This window comes from Engystomops pustulosus, chromosome 4, assembly GCF_040894005.1.
Source record: "Engystomops pustulosus chromosome 4, aEngPut4.maternal, whole genome shotgun sequence".
In the NCBI taxonomy this organism is placed as follows: domain Eukaryota; kingdom Metazoa; phylum Chordata; class Amphibia; order Anura; family Leptodactylidae; genus Engystomops; species Engystomops pustulosus.
In genome coordinates this window covers 23,280,577-23,298,014 of record NC_092414.1, presented here as the reverse complement: position 1 = coordinate 23,298,014, position 17,438 = coordinate 23,280,577, and the positions used below count along the sequence as shown (strand labels likewise).

The 17,438-nt window shown below is 43.4% G+C and overlaps 1 protein-coding gene across 6 annotated transcripts in view; it reads left to right on the top strand.

Annotated features, from left to right (window-relative positions):
- Window positions 1-17,438, top strand: part of SGCD (sarcoglycan delta) — a 454,320-nt gene that overhangs the window by 292,339 nt on the left and 144,543 nt on the right. For all 6 annotated transcript variants that reach the window (XM_072145505.1, XM_072145506.1, XM_072145503.1 and 3 more), the window contains one exon: window positions 3,736-3,921. In XM_072145505.1, coding sequence (XP_072001606.1) covers window positions 3,736-3,921 — 186 coding nt within the window. The remainder of the gene's footprint in view (window positions 1-3,735; window positions 3,922-17,438) is intronic.

Below are 17,438 nucleotides of genomic sequence, written 5' to 3'. Positions count from 1 at the left end.
CCAGGATCAACATCTGCTCTGTGTTTGCGTGGGTTTTCCCCGGGTCATCCAGTTTCCTCCCACACTCCAAAACATACTGGTAGGTTGATTAGATTGTGATCCCCATTGGGGACAGGGACCAATTTGGCAAGTTCTGTGCAGCGCTGCATAATCTGTGTGCGCTATATAAATAAAGGAGGGGAGGCTGAACCAGCCATAGAAGTGACAGAGCTTCATTATCATAATTTTATAATAGTTTTTTCAGCAAAACTACTCAGCTCAGAGATTAAGCAAGATATGATCCTGCATCAGTGTAGCTATAGCATTCTCGAGGCATATTTGCTTCATGATGCATCAAATCAAATGGTAGATTTCCTTTAATACAAATAATCAAATAGTCTATAAAAATATATTTATCATAAAAACTTGGATTATAAAATAGGTGACCCTGTGGTGACCACATCCCTGTAAACTGACTATACATAGAATATAATCAGCTGACTCCCTCATATACATACAGGCTCATTCCATAGTAATAATATTATAGCAGGGGACACATTCCCTATTAATTACTGTACATTGCTAAAAGAAAATTTCAGTGATTGACGGATTCCAAAAAAATACGTATTGTCCGCACCGCAGACCGTTTCCATGGACACACAAGAAGTTCTTGAATATAGTTATTCTCTAAGGGTCACTTGCGGCTCACTTGTGGGTTGTCCAGAGTGAGATATCAGGAGACCAAAGATGGCCTTGATAGAAATATTGTATAGTCAAGGCTTGTGACAAAAATAAACACTCAGGGCCCATATAAACTGATCAGGGGTGTAACTAGGAGAGGTTGGGCCCCATAGCAGACTTTTAATTGGGGCCCATTTTTAACTTAGAAATATACACATGATTATACAATCACATTTATATACTTATATACACATCAAATACACACACCTACAGCATATACACATCACATATACACTACAATATACCGGCATATATACGCACATACAGTATATGCATACCATATACCATATACACACATGCAGGATTGACACATCATATATACACACATATATAGTATATACACATCACATATACACACATGCAGCAGACACATCACATATAGACACAGATAATGAGCATATACATATCAAATAGACAAACATATATAGTAAATACACATAACATATAAACACCCAAACATATACACATATTTATGTACTCCCAGTCCAAGAGTCTCCTTATCCCAGGCAGGGTCACAGGCTAAAGATCTGACTTCTTGCAGCATAATATGTAACAGTGCACATCCTCCATTCTTTAGTATGGCAGGTCAGGTGGCCAGGCCCCCTCACACTGCAGGCCCCGTAGCAGCTGCTGTGGCTGCAACCCCTGCAGTTACACCCCTGACACTGAATTTTATGATTAGGAAAGGAAAATGAGGTCACTGTGACCTTCATGATTAGGGGACAGCATGAGAACTGGCAACAATATAAGGGAATTAAGAGGGACTCTGTAGTGGGGGCACTATGGATGGTAGTGAGGGGCCTTGAGTAGAAATGTTAAGGGGTAGTGATATTAGAAGCGGTATAGGTATGTTTGAGGTTGACTATGAGAACTAAAGTGGGCACTGTACATGGGACACTATTGTTTTGACTGGTGTCTTCTATTACAGACATGGGGCACAATGGATGGTTGTGGTGGATTTTTATACTGGTAATACAGTAGAAATGTTCTGGATAGTCAGATAAGATGTGGTATGGGTGAGGTGGACTATGGGAACTATAGTGGGTTCTCGCACCATCACCTCTGTGTATATGTATACCAACACAGGCCATAGCCTCGCACCATCACCACTGTGTATATGTATACCAACACAGGCCATAGCCTCGCACCATCTCCACTGTGTATATGTATACCAACACAGGCCATAGCCTCGCACCATCTCCACTGTGTATATGTATACCAACACAGGCCATAGCCTCGCACCATCTCCACTGTGTATATGTATACCAACACAGGCCATAGCCTCGCACCATCACCTCTGTGTATATGTATACCAACACAGGCCATAGCCTCGCACCATCTCCACTGTGTATATGTATACCAACACAGGCCATAGCCTCGCACCATCTCCACTGTGTATATGTATACCAACACAGGCCATAGCCTCGCACCATCTCCTCTGTGTATATGTATACCAACACAGGCCATAGCCTCGCACCATCTCCACTGTGTATATGTATACCAACACAGGCCATAGCCTCGCACCATCTCCTCTGTGTATATGTATACCAACACAGGCCATAGCCTCGCACCATCACCTCTGTGTATATGTATACCAACACAGGCCATAGCCTCGCACCATCTCCACCGTGTATATGTATACCAACACAGGCCATAGCCTCGCACCATCTCCACTGTGTATATGTATACCAACACAGACCATAGCCTCGCACCATCACCACTGTGTATATGTATACCAACACAGGCCATAGCCTCGCACCATCACCTCTGTGTATATGTATACCAACACAGGCCATAGCCTCGCACCATCACCTCTGTGTATATGTATACCAACACAGGCCATAGCCTCGCACCATCACCTCTGTGTATATGTATACCAACACAGGCCATAGCCTCGCACCATCACCTCTGTGTATATGTATACCAACACAGGCCATAGCCTCGCACCATCACCTCTGTGTATATGTATACCAACACAGGCCATAGCCTCGCACCATCTCCACTGTGTATATGTATACCAACACAGGCCATAGCCTCGCACCATCACCACTGTGTATATGTATACCAACACAGGCCATAGCCTCGCACCATCTCCACTGTGTATATGTATACCAACACAGGCCATAGCCTCGCACCATCACCTCTGTGTACAGGCGGTCCCCTACTTAAGGACACCCGACTTACAGACAACCCATAGTTACAGACGGACCCCTCTGCCCTCTGTGACCTCTGGTGAAGCTCTCTGGATGCTTTACTATAGTCCCAGACTGCAATGATCAGCTGTAAGATGCCTGTAATGAAGCTTTATTGATAATTCTTGGTCCAATTACACCAAAAATTTTGAAACTCCAATTGTCACTGGGGCAAAAGAAAAAAAATTGTCTAGAACTTCCATTATAAAATATACAGTTTCGACTTACATACAAATTCAACTTAAGAACAAACCTCCAGACCCTATCTTGTATGTAACCCGGGGACTGCCTGTATATGTATACCAACACAGGCCATAGCCTCGCACCATCACCTCTGTGTATATGTATACCAACACAGGCCATAGCCTCGCACCATCACCACTGTGGTACTGATATTGGAGGACTGAGTTTGGATGTAATGTCTGCATGCAGTAGCGCCATGTAATGGGATTTATTTGACATTGGAGTTAGCACTAGGGTGGGCTATGTCATGGGGGCATAATATTGGGCACAGCGGCTTGACATTTTATTATTACATGAGATATAAGAAGTCGAATGACAACCTCAGCTCTGTTTTATATTTGCAGACAGTGATGTGATGACAGTAGGAGGTAGGTAGTTGCCCCCGGCCGCTATGACAATGCATTTCCATAGATAAGTATAACCTGCTGAGAAGCCATTACATATTGAATAAGACGCGCCTGGGAGCAGTCCTCCTTTCTACGCTCCTTGCAATGCATTGTGGTAATGCCGGGGACAGAGAGAAGAGATTTCCCATGTAACGTTCCCAATGTGCCTGACTCTCGTTACGTTTCTGTTACAGATGCCTCAGGAACAGTATGCTCACAGGAGTACGCTCTCCAGCGCTGAAGGACCCCACGTCTACAAGGTGGGGATATACGGCTGGAGGAAGCGGTGTCTGTATTTCTTCGTTCTGCTCCTCATGATACTCATCCTGGTGAACCTCGCCATGACCATCTGGATCCTCAAAGTCATGAACTTTACTATTGTAAGTAACCATGGAAACCAGACGTTCTAGACGGAATGGGAACAGAGGGGAGCTTCCTTATGGTGTGGAAAGAAAGCAGCAGGAATGGGATTATCGCTCTGCGGGAGCTGTAGGGAGAACAATGCCGAGGTTACGCCGGGCCGTGGACTACATTTATTTTAGATAGAACTTTATCTTAAAGCTGGATGCCCACCCGGAGTGTAATTGTGCCATCGGAGCCACGGGGGGGCTGAGCCCGAGCGTAGGGAGGCGTACTTACAAATTTGGCGTACAGCGGGAAGCCTGGTCAGGGTTAGCGCACAGTTACTTAACACATAGAACAGTTAATGCGAAAAAATGGAGAATTTTTTTTTTTACATAGGTATCATATATGGTAAACTATGTGCAACGTATAGCTCTCCAGACACCAGGATCCTAGCAGGATGGGGGTTGTAGTCTTTGTGTCCTTGCAGGACACAAAATTGGAGTATATAGTAAAGGACATAATGTATATGTGTTATAATCACAATTTTCTCCTTGTCTGTGACTAACATTGTAATGAAAAGCTGTAAAAAGTTATATACTGCTCTACTAATTTAGCAACAGGTTTGCACGCTGGATATTTTAATATAATGGGTCTATTCAGCTTGAAGCCACCCATCGAGGCTTCAGCTCCAAAAATGCACCTTAGAAATAAGATTGCTCCCAAAACAGCGCCACACCTGTTACTGGTTGTTTGTGGTATTGCAGCTCAGACCTTTACAATAGAGCTCAGCTGCAATACAAGATACCAAGTATTTTGGGTAGCCATTTTTTTTCTAATCCTGCGCCACCCCACTCTGTACAGCTAGTGTCTGATCTTCTGTTATATATTCAATACTGTTTAATAATCCATTATATAGCTGCTTCCACAAGGAGTGAGTGAATGCAACCGTTACAGGCAGCCAAACTGGTTAAAATGACTTCTGCTGTGACATTTGTGCCCCAAAGGAGAAACCTTTGCGTTTTTAGCTATAATATCTTTAATTTTATTAATTTATTTAATTAATTAATGTATTATTTTATTCAAGGGGGACCTTTAAAATACTCATAACATTTTATAAATTTTCTATATACTGTCACTAGTATATAGTTTGGACGTTCGCCAGACACAGTACTTAGGTCTGACAGTTAAACTAACTCACACTAACTAAACTAAACTGCCCTTCAGCAGTACAACTATCCCTATATTGTTCCTCCCTATGACTGTTGACTCACCATCTATTCATATTCATGTTCTTCCTGCTTAGTTGCATCTCCAGCTTCCTGATTGCTTTCTCTTCAGTCAAGTCTGCTCTGTTACCCCAATCCCCCCCCCCCCCTCACAAATGCTGGCATTTGGATTTGTGTGACTTGCTGAAGTGAAATCCTCTCCCTCTTTCTCCGCTCCCTCAGGTGTTTTCTTGAGTGAAACTTATTCAGCCAGTGCCTATCTCTTGAGGGAGGGGGGAATAAGGTAGCTGAGGCTCATCTGAGCTGGGAGAACATAAATATGCCACACTCTGCTGCAATAAAGGACAATGGTCAGACTCACATGGGGTCCTTTACGTAGGTGGTAAGTTAACGATTAGTGCCTCACGCATAGAGGGGGGCAAAATCTTTCCTACTCGTACATCTTCCCATACCTGTAAGTTAACTTTCTGAATGGAATGTGGAACTTTACAGGCATGGGAAGGAACAATATATGGATAGTTGGTTGTAGCACTGTATAATAGCAAATTTTAGCACTGTCAGCTTGTTAGTATGGGTCAGTTTAACAAACAGGTTCCCTTTTAGTGCTCACTCATTCATATGGGGAACAGTCACTTTGGAGACCCAACAACCCAGTCTGAGTACCCAATCCAATCTGAACACTGGGACCTCCACCGATCACGAGAACAGGCTTCCACTAATTAATGGAACTACAAAAAACTCAAAAAATTAGTGGGACCCGAACCCTGTCCTTGTAATCGGTGGGCGTACAATCTCATGATCTGTAAGTCGGACCCTCACTGATGAGATCACCTATCCTGTAGATAGGGAATCACAATCAAACTTTTGATTGTAAAACTTTTACTTTTACACCCCCTTTTACTCAACAAATCCATTGAAGTTACACTTTGCTTCATGTGATGGAGAAATATCTTAAGCAGTGACTCCAACGCTACAAAGTCTTAGAATTACCGTCTTTGTTTCAATATAATTGGCCAAAAAGGATGAAATCCTCAACAAAATCCATGTCTAATGATGAGATTATTTTTGGATACGATTTATATTAACCTTTAGTAATTGGATATACCATATAATACATCTAAAGTTTTGGACATTTCGGAGACTGAGTATGGGATTATTATTAAAGGATCTAAAGAGAATACTATTTCTAATCTTCTGGAATGTCTCCCACACCGGGGGGTCAGTACTTAGCCCAATCTTCAGGCAGGAGAGATAAGTCGAATGATATTTCGAGTGGTGACACCTACCAAATATTAGAAAATTCGTTGTCCATATCTCGAAGGCAGAAAACCCACCGCAGCAGAAAAACTGAATGGAGCAAGGGTGACGTTTTTGACTCTTCTCCCCCGTGGCCATGGAATGCGCGGAAGGATTGAAATTCAGGGAGGGATTTTGTGCAAATATCATCATTTTCCTGGTAATCCCGGTGTCTCTGCAGGGAGCACGCCTCGCTTTGTAATTAAAGGCTTTGTGCCGGGGAAATATTGAGAACAAAGTGGTTTCATTTCACCTGCCGTCCTTTCCCGTAGGCTCATTTAGCTCCGGTTTTTATATCATAGGCGTGTGTGGGTTTGAGTGTTTACATCCTTATATGCCTACCGCTGGCATTTATACCCATTAGCGCTCACATGGAGATAACTGGACGTAGGCTAGGAGCGCCGTTTTATGCTTCTTTCTGCTCCGATGTCTTCTCATTCTGCTTTAAGGAAATTGATTGTAAAAGGCTTCAGTGGAATTATCTAATTACAAGTCACACGTCAAGTAAATACATCTCTCTTCTATATCTATGGTCTCTCTGTGTGACAATCGTACTCTACTGAGGCTTCACCAGCCAGTACATGGTAAGGCCCAGCTCATCTTTATTGGTCAAAAACCGATGTAAATTTCTTTTTTTATTACTCTTCTGGACCATATATAATGTCATAAATCGTCTTGGCCTAGGACATTCTTGTACCCAACTTTCACACCCTTAAATTGGCCAATATAATGGTTCTTACAACCGAGTTTTTAATTTTTACTCATAGACCAGAGCTATCCATGAAAAATTATGTACACTAGAACATGGTTTAGTATTTTTTTGAGGTCTGATTAAACAAAAAATGTGAATAGATCCTTCTCAAATGCTCATGTATTGGGGCACATTTACTTACCCATCCTGACGCGTTCCCCGAAAGTGCATTGTTCGACCGCAATACACTCTTCCGCGATTCACTACGATTATGCGACCGATATCCTGCATGTGTCGCTCAGGTCCAACGGAGTTCGCCTTCTTCTTCCCGGTGCATGTAAGTGTTTGGTCTTGCGACATAATTTGAAAGTAAATCCCGCGCTCAGTCCGAATCAGTCGGATCGTCTAACGGCCCGCCCAACCATTTCTGTTGCATGAAAACCAAAGCAAATGCCGAAAACGTCATAAAATACAACAAAAGTGCGATCCGCGACCATTAGTAGAGTTGAGTTGTGTGCCAACTCTTGTTGTTAACCCCCGCTTCTTTGCTTTCACCACCTTTATAAAGAAGACTTTGTGGTCAGGTGCTGGCCATGTTCTGCCCGTAGACTTTCACTATAACATGCACTAGGAACTGGCCCAGGCTATAGCTAGTGCAGCGGCACACACTCTGCCCAGCATAACCCATTACATGCCCCTTCGCTTTCCATGGAGGTGACGTAAGGGGGTAAAGACATTTGGCCTTGAACCTGGAATTGTGACTTTATGAGGGTTGTACTCCAGTACAAGCCTAGAAAGATCCGCCCCCATAGGCTTTTGATGGACACGTGGTGGAGAGTTTATTAAGACTGGCGTATTGAGCACCATTCTTAATTTCCCCCCTGCCGGCATGCCGCACACTGTATTTACTGAAGGGCTCAGGCCTCCTAGTGTACGCAGATTTCATATGTAGTCTCCACTGGTTTTTTGGCGGAGACTATAGTAAATACAGCCGGCCAGGGCGTAGACGCCTCTTTACACAATCGGCAATTCCTGACTTAACATAGAGAGCAATACCGGGAAAAACTGATATTAACATTTTTTTTTTACACAGTTTGCAGCAATGGGTTCCTAATGTATTTTTGTGTCCTACGTGTATGGGGAACCAATCTAAATGGATTCCCAAATGCAGGAAAATCTTCCCTTCTCAGGGTCACTTTATAATAATGAGATACTGCAAAAATGGAAATTCCCTTGAAGTCAGGCTAGAGATAAGAAATTCTTACAAATACTTCAATTCAAATTGTGTTTTTTAATTATTGAGCGGCTGCTTTAAGAAATTTTATCAAATTTTTGGCCAAGTTTGTCGCCAACTGGTCTCTACTAAAGATGAACGGATCTGACCTTAAGGCTTGGGGTTCAGATATGGCCGTGCAACCCTGAAACATTGTTGATTTGCTGGCTCAACAGCCAATCTGTCAAATTAATGCCCCATGGCTAAGATTGGGCAGGATAAATGGTCACTTCCTGTTTTGTCGAGAGACAAAAAAGTAGAGACTAGAGATGAACAGACCGGACGTTCGGGTTTGGCCAATCATAGCCATGACTAGGGACATCAATTTGCCGGATTCACTGTTCACCCACCAATGCATTACAATGTCCGGGTCACATGGGCAAACCCCCCGAACCTGAACACTAACGCTGGATCCACTCATCTCTAGTCTCTACTTTCTTGTCTCTTTCAACAAAACAGGATATGACCATTTAGCCAGCCACTTGTCTCAGTGATGACCTCTCTCACATGATTGGCTGAGGGGTCATTTCCTGTATTTCAAGAGGAAACAGGAAGTAGGAACAGGAAGCACCAGATCGGTAGCAGTGATTTTTTTTACATGTTTATGGGCAATACATCATCTTTAAGTAATGAAAAAAGATAATCATGCCCTGGCCTGAAGAGCTAACAATCTTATCCTCAATATTTGATAAGGTTGAGGCCTTGCTTCACTGGAAGTTTGCTGTAGAACAGACTGATTGTTAGAAGAAGTTTCTAACTCATTTCTAGTTATGAGGCAACATGAAATGTAATGGAATTTGTTGCACTATATTTTGCAGTAATTGCTGTTGTGTGGTCTGGAGCCAAGGCTTCAGGTCTGGAAGCAGAGCCGCTATTAAACATATTCTAAATTATTGAGCGAGTGATAAAAATGGTATAGAGCATTATATGACTTAATTCCCGTAGTTTATTTAAATGTCTGTGAGTGGAATGGGGAATGTCTGCCAGAATATTTTAACGGAATATATTGTGTGTTGTTAGCGGATCTTTTTTGGAGGTTTGCTCCTGGAGAAAAATAAACATTTACGTGGGCAATTTTTTTTTTTAAGAAGGTTTTTTCTACTATTTTAGCGCTTTATTTTGTGTGTGCATATTATTCACTGTTATTAGATATATTATTGATATTGCTTTTTTTACATTTCTTTCCGGTTTTTTTTCAAGTTTTTTTTCAAGTGAATGGATTTACTCACCTCTGGAAAGAAATAAAAAATGTAAAAAAAAGCAATATCATTTGTAGATTCGGTACCAATCTGGCAAATTTCAGCCACCGAATTGAATCCAAATATTTTATACAGAATTTGTAAAATGCAACAATAACAAGTCTAATAGATCAGTTAAAATGTCCATTGAATTCTGTGGACTTTTAGCTCTTTCTCATTCGCGTTGATTTTCATGTCAGTGATTACCACAAATGCTTCCCAAAGCCATTGATTTCTAGGGGTCTCTTCCCATTGGCTTGTATTTTCGCTGATCCATTGTCCATGGAAAAAATTATGAAACGTCCTATTTTTTTCACTGTTGTGCATCACGGAAGGAAATAGATGTCTATAGGTTTGCAAAAAAACTGATGAAACTGATGAGGTGAACACCAGGTGTGGTGTTTTTTTAGCAATTTTAAACCTTTGGGGGTTTTTTGCGGGCACGGAGACAAAACAGAAGAAAAACAGAGACACAAGGGAGACAAAATGCCCAACTGAAACGGATGCCCAACTGAAACTGAGCACCAACACCAATGTGAAAACGCCCTTAGTGGCTTCCGTTAGCACCAGTTTTGTTAGGTTTCCCTAACTATAGTTTTAATGAAATCTGAAAATGAAAGTGTCATAAATTGTCAAAACAAGAAAAATTAAAAAAAAAATCTGTATTTCAGGGTTATATACCAAATTTACGGACAATTGGGGCCACATTAGATTCATCAGATCTTTTGAAAAATTCATTGAAGCTTCTACTAATGGAATCTTTGATGATTCGCTCATTTCTATACATGATGAATCCCATCCCTTTATAACCCATAGATACATCTGTACCTCTCCGTACCTATTTGCGCAACCCAAGCTTGTGGCTTTCCATCAGATGTGTCCATTCTTACATCTTCTATGGTTGGACATTGGCAAATATATGTCGCATGTGATGACCAGCTTTTCAATGCCTTATTGTTTTGCCTATACTTTGAAAATATCTATGTCCATGTCCTATAGGCCCTATAGGACATGGACATAGGTCATAGATATTTTCAAAGTAGTATCCTCGATATTGTCCGATAGGGGTCAGCCTGAATTTGATAGGCCTTCAATAAACAGATCTTGCCCAGTTATCCACTATATACCGGATATGTTGCCTCTGACCACTGGGATCTACACAGAGTACGGCATTGTGTTTCCCATTAACTCATCTACATGGACTGACGTGATGATCTTGGATACTGACCATATGTAGTCAAGGACAACCAATGAGAGGGTCAAGGGCACCTAAGGCTAATTATTGCATGATAGGCAAGCCAAATAATCACCCAAGCAACCATAGGAAAAATCACTGAAAAAGTTACACCTGTCGGTGATAGAAAGTGGTGGGGGTCTGCGTAAGTAGTATAATTGGTGGTCCTAATAGTACTTTAGTAGGACACAGAAAAGTGTAAACTAATTTTAGTTTAGTTTAGTCCCCATTTCCATAGTAATAGCAGATAAACGCGTTTCACGTCGTAATTGCTTTTGTGTGAAAGTTTTCTCACCTATTGTAATGTTCACTTTCAGTGAAAATGTTTTAGTTTTCGTGCTCCTTTGTTATTTCCCGCAGTAATGTGAGCGCTATCTGCTAATTATTGTTCATTCCCATTAATCTCCGTAAACAAATTATTCTGCCTCTGTTTTCTAAAGAATACATGAAAGAGAAAGTGCTCTAAAGGGAGGAATGTCCTTCAATGGGTACGCAGCGCTACCGTGCCACAGATAGGATTAGGAACACTTCCAGCAAATTCTTTACCACTTATCATTATTTTTAGGATATATTTATAGGATTTTTTTAAACAGTTTTTATACCTAAATAGTCCATTTAAAGGAATATTACCTGCCTTACCTGAGTGTGAGCTTCAGGATGGGCAGACCATGAGTAAAAACTAAATGGTTAGGTTTTAAACGCGTGAGTCCGCTTATGAATCATGTATGTTTTTGCCTTTTTAACAGTGTTAAAATAAATTTGAAAATGTTTTTAATATTTTCTTTGAGTGCCGGATCAACTGGAACTGGAACTGAAATTTGACTACCTCAATATATCCTTTACCTGACCACAGATGTAACACCCCCCCCCCCACTCCAATCCTGAGCATTTTCTGTAATAATGTCCATCAGAGGGGCCTCGTTCCTTATTCATTACCATTATCTCATTCACCACTGTTGACCATGTTTGAACTTCTACCAGACAAGTTGACCATGTTTGGACCCCCACTAAACAAATTGCCCATGTTTGGACCCCCGCTATACAAGTTGACTATGTTTGGACCCCCACTAGACAAGTTGCCCATGTTTGGACCCCCCACTAGACAAGTTGACCATGTTTGGAACCCCACTAGACAAGTTGCCCATGGTTGGATCCCGACTAGACACATATTCAATGTTTGGAACCCCACTAGACAAGTTGCCCATGTTTGGACCCCCACTAGACAAGTTGACCATGTTTGGACCCCCACTAGACTAGTTGACTATGTTTGGACCCCTGCTAGACAAGTTGACCATGTTTGGACCCACCACTAGACAAATTTCCAATGTTTGTACCCCCACTAGACAAGTTGCCCATGTTTGGACCCCCTATTAGACTAGTTGACTGTTTGGACCCCCACTAGACTAGTTGACTATGTTTGGACCCCCGTTAGACTAGTTGACTATGTTTGGACCCCCGCTAGACAAGTTGACTATGTTTGGACCCTCACTAGACAAATTTCCAATGTTTGGACCCCCACTAGACAAGTTGCCCATGTTTGGACCTCCACTAGACAATTTGCCCATGTTTCGACCCCCGCTAGACAAGTTGTCCATATTTGGACCCCCACTAGACAAGGGCCCAAAGGTAGTTTCATAGCCTACCCGTTACACTATTCTTCTAAAATGAACTAGTAAGGAAAAAAAGACAGAAAATAAGAATCTCCCTCGCCTCACTCGCCTGTGAAACCAGGGCCAGTCACCCGTATTTAGAGATAAAATGAGCCATTGTCCCCAGAACGGCTCACCGGTGCGCTGCCGCGGTGTTACTATGACCTTGTTGTTTAGACTTTTCTTTAGAATATAATCGTGTGTTCCAGCTAAACATAGGGATTTTACAGAGGAAGAAATAGGGTGTTTCGTAAACACGTCTCCTTGTCCTAATAGCTAAGGGGTTTAGCACAAGACCTATGACCTGCCAATCCGGTATTTATAAGCTTTGGTAATGGAGGTCTTTGGACACAATCCATTACCCCTTCCAGTCCCTTAAGGACCCCAGGTAATAAAGGTGACTGTGTCAAGCCTCCCTGTAATCACCGCGTTCCTTACCGTCAGCAATCTGTATTCTCTTTCCAGATCCCTTCGTAGATTGCTTCTTTGTGTTTTTTTAACTACACGTATTCTGCTTTATTGCTTTCCCACGAGTTAATCGGGGGTTACAGATATGTGAAAGACTCTGTTTAGCTTTTTAAGAGATATACTCTTGTTTTTGTGGCATCCATCTTTCCATCATGTTTTTCAAATCTTCCAAACCATTAAAATATTGCAAAATGTAACATTTTAGTACAGAACATATATGGTCCACAAAACCATATGTAGGTCAAAGTCTATGCTATTTTTACTGCTCTTCTGTTTTAATGTGAATTTTTGAGAATTTTTGGCACACTAAACCACCCACAAAATCGCCCCGTTTTATCTCCCTTCGTGCTGAGGTGGTATAAACCGTGTGCTGTAGGTCCGGTGCATACACAATTCTCTCTTTAAAAGTTCTCTTTAAGGGGAACCTGTAAGCAGATATTGACCTATTAAACCACTACAAGTATGTTTTCTAGCATCTTAACACCTTCTGGATAGTATTTTTTGTGGTCCAGTGTGGTGGCATCATCTAGAAAATCAACTTTGAAGTGACATGAGAGTTTAGAACTGAAGTCAAGCTCTTCCCACCTCAAAATGCCCCCTCTGCTGAATCAGACGTTTTGAGATGCAGGGCCGTCAGTTCCATAGAAGGGGTCATTTTGAGGTAGGGAGAGCTTGACTTCAGTGCTAAATTCTCAGCTTCCGTAACTTTATACAATTCTCATTTCAAAGAAGATTTTCTGGATGATTCCACCACACTAAACCATGAATAGAAGGTATTAAAGAGAACCTGTCATGCAAAATAACCCCCCTAAACTAAATATATTTTCATAAACTGCCATTAGAGAGCATTGCCTCTATCCCTTCATTGTCCCTCTACATGCCTGTAAACCTAAGCAATGAGGTCCTAAAGCTGTATGCAAATGACCTGTGAAATGTCCAATGAAGCATTAGCATATTCTTTTTTTAAAAGTATTTATTTTTGCAGTTTTTTGAATTTTTATACAAACATAATAAACAAAACCAGAAAACAAGATTGTCTGTCACATATTTCCTTCCCCCCAATACAGGATTATTATACAACAGCCATGGTAACAGTCAGGTTCTTACTGCGTTTCAATACTACCTGAGGGATATTACACAGTAGATAACAGCAGATACTGCAGCCAGACATCTTGATACAACACAAATAACTATTGACACATAGACAATCAGTCACACACACACACGCACCAGCACGCTCAGTCTCCATCATGGAGAGGAGTATATATCACATGTGATTATAAGGCTGTATGGGGAGTCGCGCACCATCTGGACCAGATGCGATCAAACTTCTGGGGACACTTCCTGTTGGTATACAGGGACCGGTAGTGGGGAATGACACTATTAATGAGCAGTATCCATCTTTTTAATGGAGGGGGCTCCTGGTCTTTCCAGGTCATCACCACCACTTTTCGGGCGTAGTATAGGACAAACCTAAAGAAAATTTTGTCATAGTGGCCATTGACAACTTCGTTTATGATGCCGAGGAGACACACAGAGGGAGACAGTAATCGTGGGAAATCAAAGTGTAGATTAAGGAACTCTAACACTTCGGACCAGAAGACAAGAACCCTAGGGCAGGACCAGACACAGTGCAGGAAGGATCCGACTTCAGCCTGACAGCGAAAGCAAAGATCATTAGGCATTGCTCCCATGCGGAATAGTCTAGCAGGGGTGAAATATACTCGATGGAGGAGTTTAGATTGGATCAGGAAGTCCCTCGCACTCACTACAGATGTGAAGTAGGACAGTTCAACCTCCCTCCAGTCATCATCCGACAGGTCAGGGATATCCTGTCTCCAGCGTTCACAGGCTCTATCAAACGGTCTGGACTTTTGCTCTTGTAGAAGAGCATAGCACTGAGTGAGTGGCTTAGGGAGGTCCGGGGTACTCATCAGAGTCTCTAGTTTGGAGAATTTCACTGTCAGGCTGAAGGAGCCGAATTGGGCTTTGAATGCGTGTCGCAGTTGCGTGTAATGGAAGCTGGCCGTATTGGGTACCGTATGTCTCTCCCTTATCTCGTTGAAGCTGAGTAATTCTGCTTCCGGGGATAAGAGCTGACCTACAAATTTCACCCCCGCCGCCCCCCACATTGTCCAGCCTGGGAGGGAGAGGAAGTGAGAGAGCCACGGATTGAGCCACAATGGAGTCCTAGGCGAGAGAGGGGGAGAGCAGCTCGGTTCTACCAGGGATTGTGCCCTACGCCAGCACACCGCTACCGTACGTAGGGGAAGTGGGGTATCAGATGGGGACTTATACCTGTACAGCAGGTTTGTAAGGGCCTCGTAGGAACCTACCAGGGCACCAGCCAGTGCAGTAGCTGCATTACCCATGTCTATATCTATCCACCACTGGGCATATACTAGCTGGGAAGCCAGGTGATAAAGATACAGATCCGGGGCAGCCAGTCCACCCCTAGACTTGGGAGCCTGTAGCAGCGCTAGACTGAATCGCGGGGCACTACTCTGCCAGTAGAAGGACCTGAGAATGCCGTCCAAGCGTTTAAACAGACTCTTAGGAAGTAGTATAGGGCAGGCATGGAAAAGATATAGAAATTTTGGAAGAAAAATCATTTTAAATATATTAATACGCCCGTACAAAGACAAGGGGAGAGTGGACCAGGCTTTTAGGCGCGATTCCGTTGCAGCTATCAGGGGTGTAATGTTTAACTCCGTAAATGCCTGGACCTTGCGTGACACCTGGACTCCCAGATATTTAAAGGTGGACACCACCCGGACTGGGACGGGGAGGGAGTGTACCCCTACATCAGATAAAGGAAAGAGGGCCGATTTGTCCCAGTTAACCCGAAGGCCTGAGAACCCCCCATATCGTTCTATCAGGGACAGAAGGGATTCCAGAGAGGGGCCCACGTCTCCAAGGTATACAAGTGTATCATCAGCATAGAGAGATACCTTTTCAATAATAGTACCTCTAGTTATGCCCTTAATGCCCTCAGAGTGGCGGATCGCCACAGCAAGGGGCTCGATGGCGAGTGCGAAGAGGAGGGGAGATAGTGGGCAACCCTGTCTAGTGCCCCTAGCCATAGGGAGAGTAGGTGAGATGTTAAGATTAGTCCGCACCCTAGCCTTGGGGTCGTTATACAGTAGCTTAACCAATGCTGTAAATCGAGGGCCAAAACCCATTCTAGGCAAAAGGGTCCACAAATAGGGCCACTCCACAGAATCAAATGCCTTACAATTGTCTAAGGATAATATAAACCCAGGGTCTGGAGACCGCTCTGCCTCTGCAATGTTCAGGTGTAGTCTTTGTATATTTATGTCAGTTCCCCTCCCAGGCATAAAGCCTGTCTGGTCCGGGTGAACCAATGATAGTATTACTTTGTTAAGCCTTGTTGCCAGAATTTTTGCTAGTATTTTAACATCTGAGTTTAGGAGGGAAATTGGGCGGTATGAGTCGGGAAGTAGGGGATCCTTGCCAGGCTTAGGAAGAACTACAATAAGGGCCTCTCGCATGGAGTCGGGGAGGGAACCGCTATCAAGCGCATCGGAGTACAGGCTGAGGAGAAGGGGGACCAGAGTCTCACAGTTATCCCTATACCACTCACCTCCCAGCCCATCAAGTCCAGGTGTCTTACCGGGGGGCAACGATTGGATGGCCAGTTCCACCTCCTCTGCCGAGAGCGGAGCATCAAGCTCCGATGACTGTGCCTGTGTGAGCCTCCAAAGTGGAAGACTGTCAAGGAATCCGGAGATCTCGACGGAAGAGGCGGACAATCTGGAGCTGTAAAGAGATGAATAGTATTCATGAAATACCATGTTAATGGCCCGGGGTTCTGTGATCAATGCTCCGTTACCATCAATAATAGAGGGAACGGAAGCACAGGGGCGTTCAGCCCGCGATAAATACGCAAGCAGCTTCCCGTTTTTATCTCCAAATTCAAAGATGGACGCTTCCCTGGCTAGCAGGCGCTTACTGGTGCGCTCCTTCACTACAGCTAGATGGTTCCTCTGCGCCTGAGCCCAAGTCTTTTTATTCCCCGGAGTAGGTTTCTCTAGATAATCCTTTTCTGCAGTCACCAGTACAGCCGTCAGCCTTTCCTCCTGGGCATTTAAGGACTTCCTATGGCCAGCTACCCCCGACATGAATGCCCCCCGCACCGAGGACTTGTACGAGTCCCAGACTAGAAGAGGATCAGGATGGGTTGAGTGTACATCCCAGAACTCGCTGTGCGCTGCCCTAACAGTACTCTGGACCGCTGGGGATAGGAGCCAAGCCGGGTGCAGGCGCCATAAGCGGGAGTCACTGGGGGGGCCTATAAGGAAATTGATGAGCAAGGCGGAGTGGTCTGACGCACTGCGCGGGCAATAGGATACCTGGTCAACGTGCTGCATCATATCAGGGGAGACAAAGGCCAGGTCAATCCGAGAGAAGCTCTTGTGCACAGAGGAATAAAATGAGTATTCTCTCTCTTGAGGGT